The 16,067-nt window shown below is 56.4% G+C and overlaps 8 protein-coding genes across 8 annotated transcripts; 4 read left to right on the top strand and 4 right to left on the bottom strand.

Moving 5' to 3' along the window:
- Positions 1-291: 291 nt before the first annotated feature.
- Positions 292-2,009, bottom strand: WHR41_03353 (uncharacterized protein). The gene is made up of 2 exons (XM_069371959.1): positions 1,071-2,009; positions 292-1,015 (listed from the first exon to the last, which is right to left on the bottom strand). The coding sequence occupies exons 1-2, from the start codon at positions 1,587-1,589 to the stop codon at positions 548-550; spliced, it is 987 nt and encodes a 328-aa protein (XP_069231178.1). The 5' UTR covers positions 1,590-2,009; the 3' UTR covers positions 292-547.
- Positions 2,010-2,207: 198 nt separating this feature from the next.
- Positions 2,208-3,406, top strand: RPS2 (40S ribosomal protein uS5). Its single transcript, XM_069371958.1, has 3 exons — positions 2,208-2,524; positions 2,604-2,861; positions 2,924-3,406. Exons 1-3 carry the CDS (start codon positions 2,267-2,269, stop codon positions 3,179-3,181), a joined length of 774 nt encoding a protein of 257 aa, XP_069231179.1. The 5' UTR covers positions 2,208-2,266; the 3' UTR covers positions 3,182-3,406.
- A 469-nt stretch (positions 3,407-3,875) lies between these two features.
- WHR41_03351 (uncharacterized protein) lies at positions 3,876-5,302 on the bottom strand (the record flags this gene model as incomplete). The annotated part of the gene is made up of 4 exons (XM_069371957.1): positions 4,976-5,302; positions 4,741-4,922; positions 4,482-4,681; positions 3,876-4,423 (listed from the first exon to the last, which is right to left on the bottom strand). The coding sequence occupies exons 1-4, from the start codon at positions 5,180-5,182 to the stop codon at positions 3,876-3,878; spliced, it is 1,137 nt and encodes a 378-aa protein (XP_069231160.1). The 5' UTR covers positions 5,183-5,302.
- Positions 5,303-6,213: 911 nt separating this feature from the next.
- On the bottom strand, positions 6,214-7,831 carry WHR41_03350 (uncharacterized protein; the record flags this gene model as incomplete). Its single annotated transcript, XM_069371956.1, has 2 exons — positions 6,214-7,211; positions 7,276-7,831. The coding sequence occupies 2 exons, from the start codon at positions 7,829-7,831 to the stop codon at positions 6,214-6,216; spliced, it is 1,554 nt and encodes a 517-aa protein (XP_069231161.1).
- A 711-nt stretch (positions 7,832-8,542) lies between these two features.
- WHR41_03349 (uncharacterized protein) lies at positions 8,543-10,796 on the top strand (the record flags this gene model as incomplete). Its single annotated transcript, XM_069371955.1, has 3 exons — positions 8,543-8,564; positions 8,726-8,993; positions 9,053-10,796. 3 exons carry the CDS (start codon positions 8,543-8,545, stop codon positions 10,794-10,796), a joined length of 2,034 nt encoding a protein of 677 aa, XP_069231033.1.
- A 438-nt stretch (positions 10,797-11,234) lies between these two features.
- Positions 11,235-11,612, top strand: WHR41_03348 (uncharacterized protein; the record flags this gene model as incomplete). Its single annotated transcript, XM_069371954.1, has 1 exon — positions 11,235-11,612. The coding sequence occupies one exon, from the start codon at positions 11,235-11,237 to the stop codon at positions 11,610-11,612; it is 378 nt and encodes a 125-aa protein (XP_069231032.1).
- Positions 11,613-11,805: 193 nt separating this feature from the next.
- WHR41_03347 (uncharacterized protein) lies at positions 11,806-13,077 on the bottom strand (the record flags this gene model as incomplete). The annotated part of the gene is made up of 1 exon (XM_069371953.1): positions 11,806-13,077. The coding sequence occupies one exon, from the start codon at positions 13,075-13,077 to the stop codon at positions 11,806-11,808; it is 1,272 nt and encodes a 423-aa protein (XP_069231237.1).
- Positions 13,078-13,356: 279 nt separating this feature from the next.
- Positions 13,357-15,339, top strand: WHR41_03346 (uncharacterized protein). Its single transcript, XM_069371952.1, has 3 exons — positions 13,357-13,393; positions 13,446-14,610; positions 14,686-15,339. Exons 2-3 carry the CDS (start codon positions 14,239-14,241, stop codon positions 15,007-15,009), a joined length of 696 nt encoding a protein of 231 aa, XP_069231236.1. The 5' UTR covers positions 13,357-13,393; positions 13,446-14,238; the 3' UTR covers positions 15,010-15,339.
- The last annotated feature ends 728 nt before the right edge of the window (positions 15,340-16,067 follow it).

Below are 16,067 nucleotides of genomic sequence, written 5' to 3'. Positions count from 1 at the left end.
GCCGCGGCCAGGATCTCCACGCGGGCGAACAGGCGTTGCCGGTTCGAGGCGAGAAAAGGCGGGCTGCAGGCTGCGAACGTCTGCAACTCTGCAGCTTTGGCCAAGCGTGAGCTGCTGTTTGGTATTGGTGAGACAAGGAATGACGATTTCTTGAGTCATGAGGTGTTTTGGCCAATACAAGAATATGGTCTTGGTGCGCAGTATCAACGCAACGATGAACGGTCAATGAATCTTTCTTTGGTCAATATTGAAAGACTGCCACAGCAGGAGAATGCTAGGTGGAAGAGCTGGTTTCGAAGATTATATGATATTTACACAAGGGAAAACAATCCTACCATATTATAGAATTAGGCAGCTCATCATTCTAAGACGAAAAAATCGTACAACTATTTGATAGTATTATCGGCTCTCGATGAGCCGGCCTCTTTAGCAACCCTAACAACCCTAAGTCAACTCCACTTACGCCGTCTAAACAGTCGACGGGAACGACCACATGAAACTCCGGGACATATCATAACACAAGTCCAAGCCGGACGTCAATGGAACATCAAGCATCCAAATTCTTTGTCACACCCGGCGCAATCGCCTCCAACTTCTCGCTCAACTCCTCCCAAACCCTATCCTCCAACATCTTCCCCTCCGGCCCCTCCACAAGCTTCGCGCACTGCGTGACCTTGCAAGTCTGCATGAACTTGCCATGCGTCTCCTCGCCAACCGCCACACCACCATGCACCAGCGTGCGAGCTCCGACCTCCGTCGTGCGCGCGAACAGCTTCTTCATGAGCCACGCGAAAGCCGTGATGATAGGGTTGGCTTCGCGGAGGAGCTCGGACTCGCAGAGGCCGGGCGTGAGGGTGTTGAGCGTGACGTGGAGTTGCGAGACGGGGTGGTTGCGGGCGATGTGGCGGACGGCGAAGACTTCGAGGAGCTTGCTGACGTTGTAGCGGTCGAACATGCGGGCTTTCTTGGGGTTGTTGAGCTCGGCGAAGATGTTTGGGGACTTGCGTTCGGGGAACTGGGTCACGAGCGTTAGTGGTAGACACCAATAGCGACCAATAGACAGAACTCACGCTTGTCAAGTAATGCACATCAGAGCTTATGATGGTCAAGTTCGGAACGATGTTGTAAGTCCGCGCAGTTTCTTGGAGCTTAGGAATGACCAGGAGGGCCAGAAGGAACGTGCTGACAACGTTGACGGTGATGGTGCTTTCGTTCCCGCCAACCTCGTTGAAGTCCAAGGTGCTTTTCCCGGCATTCTCGATGATCGCATCGAGTCTCTTCAAGGTCTTGACTCGCTCCGCGAACGCTTTGACATTGTCGTAGTTTTCAAGATCGAGATCCCAGACTTCAACAACACCTTTCCGCCCAGTGGTCTTCTCGATGTCTTCAGCGGCAGCTTTGCCCTTGGAAGCAGTGCGCGAGGTGATGATTACTCGGTCGGCGTTCAAGCGGACAAGGTGGCGCGCGGCTTCCTTTCCAAGACCTGTGTTTGCGCCAGTGACGATTACCGTGCGGCCGGTGCAGTCGGTCTTCGGCAGTTCTGGCGTTGTGAAGGCCTGGTCGTACAGACATTGACGGAGAGGACCCATCGTTTCGAGGAGTGAGAAATGATTACGAGAGATGGATTGAAGCAGAGGGTGTAAGCAGCTGTTGGCGAATGATTAAGAGCTCTGGCAGAGGCGGTTAAGAGAGTTGGGTGTCGCAACTTTGAATTGACTACAGAGAGCACGATATTTGAGATTATCGGCCAGGCAACAATATAGGAGTTAAGAAGCGCAGATACCTAGACGCCGGTGGTTCTTTGTAGAGGAGGGCGTGTCTTGAGGGTGTGGCCGGGGATAGAGGAATGGACAGCTCCGGAACGCGGAGTCCGCGGCATCTCTCATGATCGTGGGGGAATGATGATGATTGGAAAGGATCGCAGTGCTCGGTGATACACGGCAGTTGATCCAGTCTTGCAGCAGTGACTTGCACTGGGGAATTATGCGCCGTATGTGGGAGCGTGCAGAGGTGTAATACTTGGTAGTATCCGATGGAGCTGAAGTGCTGGCGCTCACAGGCCTCAGGCATCAAGTCAGGCGCACAAAGTCCGCCCACAGCCAGCCAGCCAGCGCGGATCGCTCCATCCCACCAGCCCGTCCGCCCAAATTCGCTGCCAAGAGTTGCCCACAACCGCAGCCAAACTTTTGCGCTCGCCGACTTCGAGCGTTGCGCCCGACCACCACGACCAACGACCACCCGACCCAAACACCCAACAACATACAAAATGGCCGACAGAGGTGGATTTGCTTCCCGTGGCGGCGAGCGCGGCGGTGACCGTGGCCGTGGCCGTGGCGGCCGTCGTGGCCCCCGCCGTGGTGCTAAGAGCGAGGAGAAGGAGTGGCAGCCCGTGACCAAGCTCGGCCGTCTCGTGAAGGCCGGCAAGATCAAGAGCATGGAGGAGATCTACCTCCACTCTCTGCCCATCAAGGAGTACCAGATCGTCGACTTCTTCCTCCCCACCCTCAAGGACGAGGTCATGAAGGTGCGCAAAATCAGCCTGAGAACAACACCGCCCAATGGCACAGGAACAGGAACAGAATACTAACGGAGAACCGCAACAGATCAAGCCCGTCCAGAAGCAGACCCGTGCCGGTCAGCGCACCCGCTTCAAGGCCGTCGTCCTCATCGGTGACTCCAACGGCCACATCGGTCTCGGTATCAAGACCTCCAAGGAAGTCGCTACCGCCATCCGTGCCGCCATCATCATCGCCAAGCTCAACGTTATCCCCGTCCGTCGCGGTTACTGGGGTACCAACCTTGGTGAGCCTCACTCCATTCCCGTCAAGGAGTCTGGCAAGTGCGGTTCCGTCACCGTCCGTGTAAGTTACAAATCTCTATCCCTCATCAAATCTCGGAATCCTGGGACTGACAGAATCCACAGCTCATCCCCGCCCCCCGCGGTACCGGCATTGTCGCCTCCCCGGCCGTCAAGCGTCTGTTGCAGCTCGCTGGTGTCAACGACGCCTACTCTGCCTCCTCCGGTAGCACCAAGACCCTTGAGAACACCCTCAAGGCCACCTTCTCCGCCGTCACCGACACCTACGGCTTCCTCACCCCCAACCTGTGGAAGGAGAACAAGCTCATCCGCTCCCCGCTCGATGAGTACTCTGACGTCCTCCGCGAGGGCAAGCGCTACTAGAGCACTCGCCGCCTACCTCCAGAGAATGGATAGGTGCGTGCGTTTCGCTGCATGGTAGATAACAAAAAAATCGGAAAGTTTGAAAGAAGCAACGCTCGATCTTCCCCTGTCTGAACGAGGCGATCGGTGGACTTCATGCCTCACGAAGAAAAAGATGAGGCGGCACATGTAGTCTAGCTTGAGCCAAGACAAGAGATCACTTGTCTCTTCTTTCTTTCCACCAAATGCCTGTCCGCTTTCACTACCTGTGTCGTGTCTTGTGATGTCGTGTAGTTACTGTGACCACCCGCCGTCATTCCACCAGCTGATGTCCCGGGACAGAGAAATAATCATGCGCTCGTGGAATACCTACGAAACCTGCGGGCCGCGCAAAACAGACCCCTAGAACATTTCGAGACGCATGGTCGTGGCCGAACAGACAGCCTCCTACCCATCTTCGAAGATAGATACGGCCGATGGCGACTGAAACACAAACACGAAGGACAAGGCCGCTCAAGTAAAAACCTTAGATCTCATGCGATGCGATGATTCCATTCAACACTAAAAAGCTCAAAACAAAGCGTCGCAAAACTCGCTCCGAACGCTAAAAAAAAAACAAGCAAATCTACACAAAAGCTCACGAAAAGATATCACCGCAGATGAGGTATGCAATCCAACAAATTCCCCAAACCGCCAAATCGCTCTTCCAAGAAACTCAAGCCCACTTGCCCAAAAGCGCCATCAGCCCCGCGCCCGCGGCCATCGTGCCCACCGCGCCGAGCACCTCCCTGATGGGCGCCCGCTGCATGTAGCCGCTGAACATGAACTCGTGGGCCATGAGCTCGACGAGGCCCGTGTAGATCAGGATGCCGGCGGAGATGGAGTCGAAAACGCCGTTTACGATCAGCGTCGTCTGGCTGCCGGGCGCGAACGACTGCCTGACGCCGAGCCCGATGGCGATGGCGATGGGGGTCGAGAAGGCGTAGCCGGCGCCGAGGAGGTAGGGCGTCCAGCGCTTGGATTTGGGCCAGTCGATTGACGCGAGGCGGCTGCCGAGGGCGAGGCCTTCGAAGGTTTGGTGGAAGACGAGGACGACGTAGAGGGTGGGAAACTCTTCGCCGGAGACGGCGAGGGTTAGCCCGATGAAGACGCTGTGGAAGATGACGCCGAATTCGAGGATGGCGATGGCGGTGAGCTGGGCGGCGTAGGATTCGGGGTCGAAGGTGCGGTTGGAGGGGCCGTGGGTGTGCGCGGCGGAGTGGTCTGGGAATGGGGTGTTAGATGTGATTGACTACAGGTGGGGAGAGATGGGGAGGCTTACCTTTGTTGGTGGAGGGGTGGTCGCGCGAGTGCGAGAGGTGGTCGTCGCCCGGGACGTGGGGGCCGGCGCAGGCGGATGGCCGTCTGTCGTTGGAGTTGGGCGAGTCCTGGAGAGGGATCTCGGTAGGCTCGTGGGTGCCGGCTGCGCCCTTGGTTGTGAGGGGCTCGTCGCGGTAGCCGATGGAGCTGGTGTCGGGCGTCCTGTGAATTGGTAAGCAACAGGACTTGAGAGACGATTACGGAGTGAGGGCGTTCCGTACCCTGGACGATGCTCCACGTCGTGGTCGTGAGAGTGGCCGAAGCGTGCGAATCGCATGACCATCAGCTCGACGAAGAAGAGGACGAAGACTGCCATGAGGCAGATTCCCTCCACCCACGGGTACTCCGTGATCGGTCCAGTGAGGCACTCATCCGTAAGAGCTTCACTTGCGGGTGCCAACAGCTGCAGTCTGTCAGATCGGATCAAAGCGGACGGGTTGAGGTGAGAGCGCGTACGTGTATGAAGGCGGTCGCCACGATGACACCAGAACCGAAGTACTTGGCGATGAAGAAGGCCCATGATGGCACTCCAACGCCTTGGTGCCTAGCCGCGAAGACGGGGAACCATGTGCCCAGGAAAGACCCAACCAGGATGACGAAAATGGCCGAGATGCGGACGCCCATGCGCCCGTCGAAGTCGTTGTCGGTTGGACAGTCGGCCATGGCTGCGTCGCTCAAGCAGGCTGCGGTCCGGCCGGGTGCTACGTGGTGAGTCGGGAGGGGTGTTTAGTCGGGCCAAGGTCACAGATGTGACGAAAAAACGTTGTCGCTCGGCGGGTGACGGCAACGGGGTATAGGGAGCAGCGGGCAAGAGGAGGCCTAAGAGGAGGCCCAAGACGAGCGAGGGCGGGCGCGCGAGGGCGACGGCGTGCCTTTGGGCCAGCGAGCCATCTGACCATCAAGGTGTTTTCGGGCAGAAAAACTGGGCATTGGATTTGGAAGCGGCGAGACAAGCTCTGCGCATGGCGCGACGACGGGATCATTGTTATTGTTGCCAGGCGAGGATAATAAGGTGCCTTACGCGAGACGCGCGGATTGTTTCTGCATGCAGAACAAGGATATCTTGGCCTGCTTGTGTTTGTCCTACTGCGGTCTTGTACGCCGCTATGCGATGCTTGGCCGTTCGCTTGCCGGCAGCTGAGGGTGGAGTTGGGACGACCAAGTGACGCGCCCCACTGCCCCGACGTGACTGGCCGGTGCCAGCGCATCGTCTCGTCTCGCTGGCACCTCTCGGCAGGTTTAGCGAGCGACGCCGGTACCAGCGCTGGCCATCTCAATCGCCTGAGCTTATTGCGACCAACCACCGGCCTTCCCACTGTCATCGGTACTGAAACCACCACGCGCCGCCTCGTGCATCCCACGCGTTACAACGGTGCTTGAGTCCCTGTCGCCCTGCACGAAGATCGATGAACTGCTATAATAGACGTTCTCTCCAGGCCATGCGACCCAAGGCGAACGCGACACCACCTTTCCGTCCGCACCACCCGACAATCTCCGCTACTGATAGCCTTCTTCAATCCTTGCCGGCGTGGAGAGAGGTGTGAGACACAGTACGAGCCTAGCCGCATGAGCAGAACCTTGTCTGGAGACGGACATCCGTGATGGAGCGGACAGGTCTGAATTGTCGCAACAACGCTTTTTGTACATGAGCAATAGTCCACACCAACGGGGAAGCCCCAATCTATCTTAGTCCTTCAGTCTTTTCGCGGCTTCGGGCCCGCATCCAGCTCCCGTTCGACCATCTCCGCCGGCAACTCGTACACCTGCGTTGACATGAGCTGGTGCGGCATCTGCTCTTGATGCAGCTCGTGGACCTGGCCCGAATCCGCTTCGGTGAGCAATGTCGTATCAGCACCGAGCTCTGCGGGCCCTTCGGTCTTTTTGTCCTGTGGGTACGGCGAGATTGGACGAGATTTCTCGTCGCCTTCGTCCACAGATTCAGCCCGCTTCGAGCGGCGTTTCCTCCACCAGAAAAAGTACGCTCCTGCAATGACCGCCGCCAGGACGACCACAATGCCCACCACAATGCCAGCGATAGCTCCCGCGCTCAGTCCCGTGGGTTTGGGTGGCTGGTGGCTCACGGGCAAGATCGGCACAATCTCTGCATTTGCAGGCCGCTGGTGCGACAATTGACTGACCGTGAAATTCGCCCTCTCCCAATCCACCACCAGGTAGGCCTCCTGCAAAAACGTTCGTCCTAGCACATAAAGGGTGTCGTTCGTGGCGCGACGAATAGGAAAGTATCTGGTCGTCTCATTGAAGATTGCGACGCCGGCCATTAGATCGAAGGCTCGATACGGGAGGACGATGCTAACAGTCTCATTCGATGTCGCATTGGCTGATAATGTGAATGTCACTTCCGGAGAGAGGCCCAGAAGCTGCTCGCGAGCAGTGTCGTTGGCGAGGTAGAGGCCTGTCTGATTATCGTAGCTAAGACCGAACAGCTCGCTCAGTTCATCGCAGACCGCCGGAGGGAGCCAAAGCTGTGACACGCCCGAGTCTATCGCCATTGTGAGGCTAGGGAGGTCGTCGGTCAGGGAAGACGTCCCTTGCAACGTATTCGTGGCCACGATGCTTTGCACGCTGACCATGAGAGCACGCGTTTGATTGTCGCTGGTCGGAATGCTAATTCCAGGATCCTGAGATAGGCTCTTGTCAAAACCACCGATGACGAGGCTGCCTTGAAGCGCGTCTAGATATGAGAAGTCAGCAATCTTGCGCTAAGAAGTCCAATATCACAATCGGAGCTGACTGACCATAAGAAGTACCCACAGCAAGACCAAAAGAAACACTTGGTGTCATATTGAGTCTCTTCATATTATTGAGCAGACTCTCGGCGACTTCGTCCGCGACCGCAAAATCGGAAGCCTGCTGGCTCAATCCCATACTGCCGAGCCAGAAGTCCTTCGTGGCAATCCCTGCGATAGCTTGATCGGTAATGTTTCTCGCATCGCTGGCCACAGAAACCGTGTCCAGACCGTAAAGGCCGGATTCTACGGTGTTGAAAAGATCTCCGCCCGCAGAGAGCTCGTATATTCCGATTTGGCTCCAAGTGCTGGAAGCATTTGTTTGAAAACCGAGACTCTCTACGCCTTCGAAGTCGTGCACGCCTCTACTCGGTCCGCAGCCGCCATTATCGGTCAGCCAGGTGCAGCCTTCCGGTACTGGTAGCCAGATCTCGCCGTGCGATGTTGATGGAAGCACATTAAGTCGCTGCGGTGGAGTGCCGGCTGCAATCTCCCACGTCGACCAGTTGCCATCATTTCCAAGCCACTCATTCGCCTGCAAGACTTGAGGAACTGGAAAAGTCATCCTTGGAGCTGGTGAGTCGCATCGATCTCCGCTGTCGCCCACGTATGTAAGAGCTGTTGAGTTCGACTATGCGCTCGCCATGTCGTGTGTGTGTGAGCGGAGAGCTTCCTGCCTTGCGCCCGCCTCGTCTGACGGTCGCACAGCACTCTCGCCACAACTATATGTACGGGTCCCCATGCTAAAGTACGGCATGGGAAGGTTGTCACTCCCAAACCAAACGGAGTCGAGCCCATCATGGCGCACGCAGCCACAAAGCCCGCTTTCGAACCCTCCACCCACCGCTCTCAGCCCCAGCCCCCGCGCCAACGCCAAACTCTCGCCCTCTTGTCTCAGCAGTGGTATTTCAGCTCTCCACCTCACACCACTGCACCAGCTGCGAATCCTCCGCCAAGCGCTGGGCACTCGTCCTCACCATGGTGTACTCACTGCTTTGGGCACAGGACGTTGGTGCTGGCGCGTGGGCTTGGACCGTTCGGGGCTGAGGCACGATGTGAGCGTCACGCCATGTTATTCTAGTCACGAGCTTGTGGTACCACTGGCTGCACGTTAAGGCTGAGCATCGAGACGCCTTCGGCTTGTACCGTTGCCTGATCGTTGATCGCACCGATTATTATAAGCATGTGCAATCTTGCCCCGTTCTGAGATGCAGCAAGGACGGCAGTAAATACTAATCTTCACAACGACGCGGGACCTGCCTGTTTCGAATACAGAATGGCGATGAACGTGACGAACGGTATGTATAGATCTAGCTGCAAGATTGAAGACCATGCAATTTCGCCAGGCCAATGGTTGCTGTTGTCGTTGATCCAGCTATGAATCGTTATGTGCTTGTCGTGCAAACAAGATTCGCGTGTTCGTACCTTATCGAAATTCACTAACATTCCTTTACTGTAGGGTCAATCCCGGCGTGCGCCACGACACCCTGTGCTCCTTGTTACATAGCTGCGAAGACCTCTTGGATCGAATTCCCCTATAGCGTCGTGGAAGAACCGTACACTGTGTCGGTGGTTCCTCACATCACCCAGTTTCCCGATGGCAAGCTTTCGACCTCATATTCCACGGTGACGGATAACCACACCATCACGCTGGGCGGGAGTGGGAATGCGACTGGCGAGATTGAGTACTTCGACAAATTCACTTGGGAAGTCAGCGGATTGACATTGTGAGTCTGCCCTTCACTTATAACAAAAAGCTGCAAGAGCGCAAATGCTGACTGTCCAGGACATATCCAACCACATACTTCGGCGTGACCAACTTCTCCGGCAAAGCAACTGCATCCTGGAAGCCAAACGACACCGAAACATGCAACCCCACCAAAGACACGTCCGCGATCGTCCTCCCAGCAACAGCAGACGGCGCCTCCCTGATCCTCCCCCTCGACACAGTCTCCCACAAAGGCCCCGGCGCAGTTCCCACGCCCGTCCTCCAATACCTCGATACGCTGCCCGAAATCCAGCAACAGTTCAGCCACGTCCCTCTAACCTCATGCTCGCTCGCAGCCCCCATCTCCCAGCCCTCCCTCTGCACCAGCACGACCGTCACGACGACCGTCGAGTGCGCGACAGAGACGCCGGAAGCTCTCAAGGCGTCGAAGTTCCATTTCAAAAACGAAACGAGCACGGCTCCCGGCAACGAAACCGAAACCGACTCCGCCACCGACCTGCCTTCGGAGTCCTGCGTCACGACCGTCAAGACGATCGAGGTCACGAGGACGCAGACTACGACGCAGACTTCGGCGACGATCACGGGCGAGACGGCCAAGAAGAAGACGGCGGGCGCGCTGACGACTGTTACTGGGAATGCGGTCTTTTCTCCCGCGCAGGCGGGGGTCGAGACGCCGAGCCCGAAGCCGGTGCCGGCTACGAATGAGAATCCGCCGCAGCCGGAGACGGGTGGGCAGGGCGAGGCTGGGGGAGGAGGTGGAGGAGGGGAAGGCACGTCGGAGTCTTCTGCTGGGACCGGGGGTGGCTCGACGAGTGGGCAGGGCGAGTCTGCTGGAGGAGGAGGGGAAGGCACGTCGGGGTCGTCTGCTGGGTCGGGCGGTGGTTCGACTGATGAGCAGGCTGGTGGTCAGGCTGGACAAGGTGGTGGAGAGGGCTCTTCGGGATCTGGTCAGGCCGGCGCCGACACAGGCAATGGTGGCGGCGGTGGCGACCAGGCAGATTCTGGAAATAACAATGCCGGCTCCGGTAACCTGGTCGACGCCATCCAACAAGCCGCCTCTCAAGCCGCCGCAGGCGAAGGAACCGCTGCCGCCGGCGGAGGCGAAGAAGCAGCAGCAACAGGCCAGCCAAACGCCGCCGGCGGCCAACCTGCCAACAACAACGAAGGCCAACCCGGCGCCGCCGGCGCCCCAGCCTCCAACGCCGGCTCCGCCACCACCGCCGCCCAGGCCCCGGCCTTCAACATCGCGGGCCAAACCCTCACCCCGGGCGGCGCAGCAACCTTCGGCGGCGCCGCCGTCTCCGAACTCCCAGGCCAAAACGGCGTCGTCGTCGGCGGCAGCCAGACTGTCCAGCTCGCTGAAGGCCAAGCGACGACAATCCCGCAGCCCGGCGGCGGGCGCCCGATCGAAGTCTCGCGCTCGGGCTCGGCGTTCATAGTCGACGGGCAGACGCTCGGGTCGCCGGGGCAAGAGATCACGGCGGGCGGCACGGAGGTTTCGCTCGGCCAGGGCACGGGCGTGGTGTATGTCAATGGCGTGCCGACGACGCTGGGCGGGCCGTCGCTTACGCTGGGCGGGCAGACGTATACTGCTGATGCTGTGGGCGGGGCGGCGGGGAGCGGGGGCGTTGGAGGGTATATTTATAGTGGGATGGGAGGGGGTGCGTCGGGCGGTGGTGCTGGCGGGGGTGGAGAGGCGGGCGAGACGGGCGTGGAGCCTTTTGCGGGTGTTGGGGCGAGGGTCAAAGAGGTGGTTTGGATGGTTCTCGGGGGTGCGGTGGTTGCTGTGGGGTTGGCGTAATGGGTTGGCGAGCTGGCAATGGATTGGATGAGACGGGAAACGAGTGTATACGGCCTCGGGTTAGAGAAAAGCAATTGGATGCTTTCGAGTTGGAGTCGGACGACTAAGGTAAGGTAATGGTAATGCTTTACGCTCGCTATGCAGAATGCTTTACGCTCGCTTTCCAGAATGAAATTAACAAAGATGTGCAAAGATTTACGCTCCAAAGCCTTCCTAAAATTCGATCAGACGTGTGTCCCCTTCACTGCAGACGACCTCACGTAGAAATGCGGTGAATGCACCCCCTCCATGCCGACCCTTGCAAGCGTAACGTTGCTGCCTACAGTAGCGGCTGAGACGCCACCCTCGACAATACAACACAACACAATCTCCTTTCGTGCATAATAGAGCCTGTCCACCAGAACACCAGGAACATATCTCTGCACCAATCTCACCACCATGTCCTACGCCGTCTACCGCGTCGCCTCAGCCGGCATGCCCATGGAGCACCACGCCATCTTCATCGAGCTCGACTCCCACACCGGCTCCGGCCAGATCTTCCAAGTCACCGGCAACATCCAAGCGGGCATGTCTTACGAGACGAAAGCGGGTGGTAAGCCGGAGGAGGAGCTCGGGTATTTTGGCAAAGTGCTCGTTGGGCGCGTGGCTGTGGGCGATTATGAGAAGCTCGGCGAGGTATGTGCGGACGTCGAGGTGCCGGGGAAGCAATTTGATGGGCCGAGGAGGTTGGTGCCGGCCGGGGTGCGGTTGAGGAGGTGTCAGGAGTGGACGGAAGAGGCGCTGGGGAGGTTGAGAGAGGACGGGGTTTTGGTTTGATGAATTGGTTGTGGACGCGGGCGATTGGGAAGGGCGATTAGAGGAAGATGACCGAGTCCGAGTCCGTCCGTCTTGGTCATGATATCTTCATGGACAGCGCTGACAGCATTCGATCAGGGAACCGAGGACGTGTTGGAAAGATGGCTCCCTGTGCATCAGGTGATGGAAGCGCCCAGGAAGAGTTCTATTGCATTTAGATGCGCTTGAACAAGTGCACCTGGAACTTGGTGTTTTCCAGACTTACTGGATATTTGAGATCCTGTTCGAGTCTGTACGACATGCTTGCCTTTTCCATGACTTTCTCCCAAGCGGGGCCTGGCTTTTCTTCATCGTTGTCTTCTTCATTGGGCCTCTTCATCGAGCTGGGACTCAGGGCGTAATCCAACAGCCGACTCATAGGATATGTTCTCTTGTTCTCTCCTTCCTCCGTATTACTTGCAGAGGTCTCTGCTTGAGCTCCAGGAGTATCAACTACCAATAGCAGACTGCCACGAGGTGTGGCCTCTGTTATTCTCTGGAGAAAAGCGGTCGTGCGAGATATCGATGCCATATAAAGCTCGTTCAAGGTGAACATGAATGTCAGAAGCGCGGGAGCGGTTCCGATGGCGGTGCAAAGATCATTTGTACTGTGGCCGAGGACATCTGCGCGCGTGAAAGCATGCTCGAGAGCCCCAGGTAAAAGGAAAGAAGCATTCCTTGCACGAGCCGCTGCGCTGGCGTATCTTGAGAGCGGCGGAGGAGTGGTCAGCCCTTGGTCTAGCTTGGAAAGAACAGAAGCCCAGTCTGCTGTGTCGAAAAGCTTGAGATGGAGAAGAGAGTCCGCCTGCTTGGGGGCTGAAATTGATATGGCTTCCAAGCTATCTGAAACATCTGCGGCCGGTATTGGTGGTCTTCCTGCTGCCTCAGACGGCTGCAAAGAACGTAGAAGGGCCGAAAATGCTATAATCTCGGCCGGACCGCCTCCGAAGCATACTACTCTCGCTGCCAATTCGTCTGATTTGCCACTGACGAGATGCTGAATGTAGATGTCTTCTGCCAATTCTGCACAAATCCAGGCCAACAGCTGTGCATAAGCTAGGGAACGACTTGGGCTCCAACGAATGGCATAGGCTTCCAAAAAATTTTCGTTTCCAAGAGCTGTGTCAAATTCTCTGCGTAGGATCGCATCGTTGATCTTCTGTAATGTCGGCTTCAGCGCTTCAAAGTCATTAGACGCAGGGAAAGTGTTTCGGAACACATCCAGAATTTGTTGTTCCAGCTCGACAGGAAGGATGTGCTCTAGTTTTGTGGGCTCTGGTGCTTTCGGTGCGGTTGAGTTCGCAGTTGAAGTCTTCTTGTGGACGTAGCCAGGCCCTTTCCAGCCAGGTACGCCGCGGGATAAAGGCGGAGGGGCCTTAGATGCACCGCTACTGCTGGGCTTGCCGTGTTTTGGCTGAGATTGCTTCTTGCGATCATACTGGCCCATTATGGAATAGTGCTGCAGGGTGTCCTTCTGCTCGAGGGGTTTCTAAGGTTGAGCCTGCTCGTAAGAAGTTGATCCTAGCCTAACAAGATGCTTGTACTCAGCATTGACCTATTTTCATACATGTTGTATATTATATCTTCTTACCTTTAATCTTGCTATGGTCAAATGTCAGAGGAGGAGCTTACATAAACACGGAGCGGACCGAGAAGGCCGCTGAGCTCGGGCCCAACCGCCGTCTACATAACCGTAGGCGCCCGCGCTAACCTTCGTTCAATCTTCACATACTATGCATGGGAAACTAAACAAACGAGACCAGGTAGGAGTTCCCCGCCACTTTAGCGAAATGCATTAACGAAATGAGCGCCGAGATGGGAGCCATGATGCTGTTCATATGCGGCCGGCTGCGGCCATGGCCTGGCTCTTCTTACCTTTCTATGAGCATGCATTTTTTCTATGCGATAAAGGCAGAAGTAGTGTTCAAGCACCCTCTCGGTCATGCCCAGCGCTCAGCGCGCACGCATCGCCGTAGTATCTTCTGTCTTCGCTCTATACTTGCTCTGGAATGTCCTTGGACTCGGCCGCCCCGCCACCACAGACTACACTCCGGCGATCTCTGATCGGACAGGGTTGTCCTCTCAGCCTGTGCTCGATCATCTGGCATGCCGGAACTTGCCTGGGGCCGAGGAAACACTGGTTGTGCTGCGCACTGGCTCGACCGAACTGGTGAATAGATTGACAATCCATCTGTCAACGAGCTTGCGATGCTTTTCGAACCATCTTATTTTCTCGGACTTCGAAGAAGATTTCCACGGAGAACACATCCTAGATGCCCTAGCAGATGTGAGCCCTGATATTCTGAGGAACAATCCTGACTTTGAGCTGCATCGCCGCCTGCGCCAGCATGGAAGGGTTTCTTTGGATTCATCCGAGCTCGCAGACTCTGCGCCCGATCGCTACGCTGTTAAGACTGGCAAGGCAGAAAATCCAGGCTGGAAACTGGACAAATGGAAGTTCCTGCCGATGGTGAACAGGACTCTACACGAACGGCCAGATATGAAATGGTACGTGTTCATGGAAGCCGATTCCTTCCTACTGTGGTCGACGCTGCAACAATATCTCGCCACCCTCGACCACACAAAAGCGATCTACGCCGGGAAATAGATGCTCATCTCTAACGACATGTTTGCGCACGGCGGCTCTGCGTTTATTGTGTCCCAGCCTGCCTTGCGGGCTGTGGTCGATTACTACTCCATTCACAAAACAGAGATCGAGAAGTTCACTGATGGTCACTGGACTGGTGACTGCGTCTTGGGCAAGACGTTCAACGACGCAGGCATACCACTTACCAATGCCTGGCCAGTTTTCCAGGTTGACTATCCAGGTCTCGTGCAATGCACGCGGTCGGACTCCCGCCCAAATGCTGAGAATCTGCGTCTGTGGTGCGGCACTCCGGTATCTTACCATCACATGTCCGCCACAATGGTCGAAGAGATGTGGGGATTCGAGCAGGACTGGATTGCCCATAATAATGCCGTAAGTATCGCAAAGCCCCCAGCTGAGCACCCAACCCGAAAGATATCGATTGTCCGCTGAACACTAGAACATCAGGCCACCGACACGCTTCGTCACAAAGACATATTTGCCACCCTCATTATGCCTCAGATGATGTCGCCCCGCGAAGACTGGGACAATTTGAGCGACACCGCTCAGGAAGGAACGTTCCACTCCGTTGAGGAATGTAGACTACGGTGTCTCGCGAATCCAGAGTGCAGGCAGTATTCGTTTCATCACAAGGATCACTTATGTCGCACAAACGTCGATCCTCGACTTGGAAGGGCAGGTGAAGGAGTGTCGTCTGGCTGGTTGGAAGAGCGCATAAAGGAGTTTGAGCAGACGATGACGCCCTGCGGCGACTCCTCCTGGCCTTATTGAAGAAAGGCGGGTAAACACTTATTCCCACTGTGGTTTACAGTAGCAGGACTCAAACTTGTTGCCGTCTACATGCTATGGAAGCCCGACTTCCGCCCGACCGCCCCGGCTTTGGGATAGTCCTCACGGATATTGGAGGATGGAACTGCGCTCATCAAGCTCAAACCAAGTCAAAGACGTATGTAGGAGTGCTAACGAGGGACAGCATACGAAGGTCAGGAATCAGGGTCCTGTTCTGCGATAGATCACGAAGCATGCCCACATGCAGTCTCATTGACTCTAGTACTACGCTTGATATCAAGCCAGGATGATACCTTTTCTCTCGAACAAACAGTGAATTCACAGTCCAGGTGAAGTCGACGACGACCTATGACGCCACCTGTGTTTTAGCGCGCAGTATGCTGTCTCCGTGATGCATGTTCAGCACGCAGACCACTACGGATTCGCCCATCTTACCACTTCTTGTTTGATCACTTCACCGCATAAGTCAGCCTATTCATGACACAACGAGGAGGCGGGGCAACCAGGGTGCCAATGCGTCCGGTGACGCCACCTGCGCCAGATTCACTTTCAGTGCCTCAGCAAAAGATGTTCACAGCCCTACGCTCTGTCGGTCGTGGAGCAGCAGCAGACATCAAGTCACGCATCAAGTCTGTTTATGAACTCCAGCGCTCTTCTGGGTCGAAGCCAGGTTCAGGTGGTGAATGGTACGAGGTCTTGCTTCAGGAAATTGAGTTCGACGCTCAGACCTGTTATCATGACGATACAGAGCCGAGCGACGACCCGACCTGGGGATTTTCCGTCTTTGTCATATCATATTCTCCAGAAGCGCAAGAGAAGTTGCCTCAGGCTCTCGAAAATTGGATCCGGGCTCAAGAGTTGTGGCTCGAACAACATGTATTGGGGCCCATGTTTCGCGACGAGGTGATCAAACGCTTCAAGCTGGATGTCGTTTGCGACGACTCACTCGAGGATGCCTCCGATGACCGCATAAGAGCGGAATTCAGAGCTTGGATGGCAGGCTTGGGTCTCACGGCCAGAGGAGACCAGTCTCCCCCGTT

Source organism: Cladosporium halotolerans (genome assembly GCF_011745625.1).
Source record: "Cladosporium halotolerans strain TM138-S3 chromosome Unknown Sca8, whole genome shotgun sequence".
In the NCBI taxonomy this organism is placed as follows: Eukaryota; Fungi; Ascomycota; class Dothideomycetes; order Cladosporiales; family Cladosporiaceae; genus Cladosporium; species Cladosporium halotolerans.
This window is presented reverse-complemented; position numbering and strand designations above follow the sequence as displayed.

Coding starts and splice junctions, on each gene's coding strand:
- RPS2 (XM_069371958.1), top strand. CDS start 2,267: ATGGCCGACAGAGGTGGATTTGCTTCCCGTGGCGGCGAGCGCGGCGGT. Junction 2,525..2,603: donor TCAAGGACGAGGTCATGAAG/GTGCGCAAAATC, acceptor GAACCGCAACAG/ATCAAGCCCGTCCAGAAGCA. Junction 2,862..2,923: donor GCGGTTCCGTCACCGTCCGT/GTAAGTTACAAA, acceptor CAGAATCCACAG/CTCATCCCCGCCCCCCGCGG.
- WHR41_03346 (XM_069371952.1), top strand. CDS start 14,239: ATGCTCATCTCTAACGACATGTTTGCGCACGGCGGCTCTGCGTTTATT. Junction 14,611..14,685: donor GGATTGCCCATAATAATGCC/GTAAGTATCGCA, acceptor CTAGAACATCAG/GCCACCGACACGCTTCGTCA.
- WHR41_03353 (XM_069371959.1), bottom strand. CDS start 1,589: ATGGGTCCTCTCCGTCAATGTCTGTACGACCAGGCCTTCACAACGCCA. Junction 1,016..1,070: donor ATGTGCATTACTTGACAAGC/GTGAGTTCTGTC, acceptor CTCGTGACCCAG/TTCCCCGAACGCAAGTCCCC.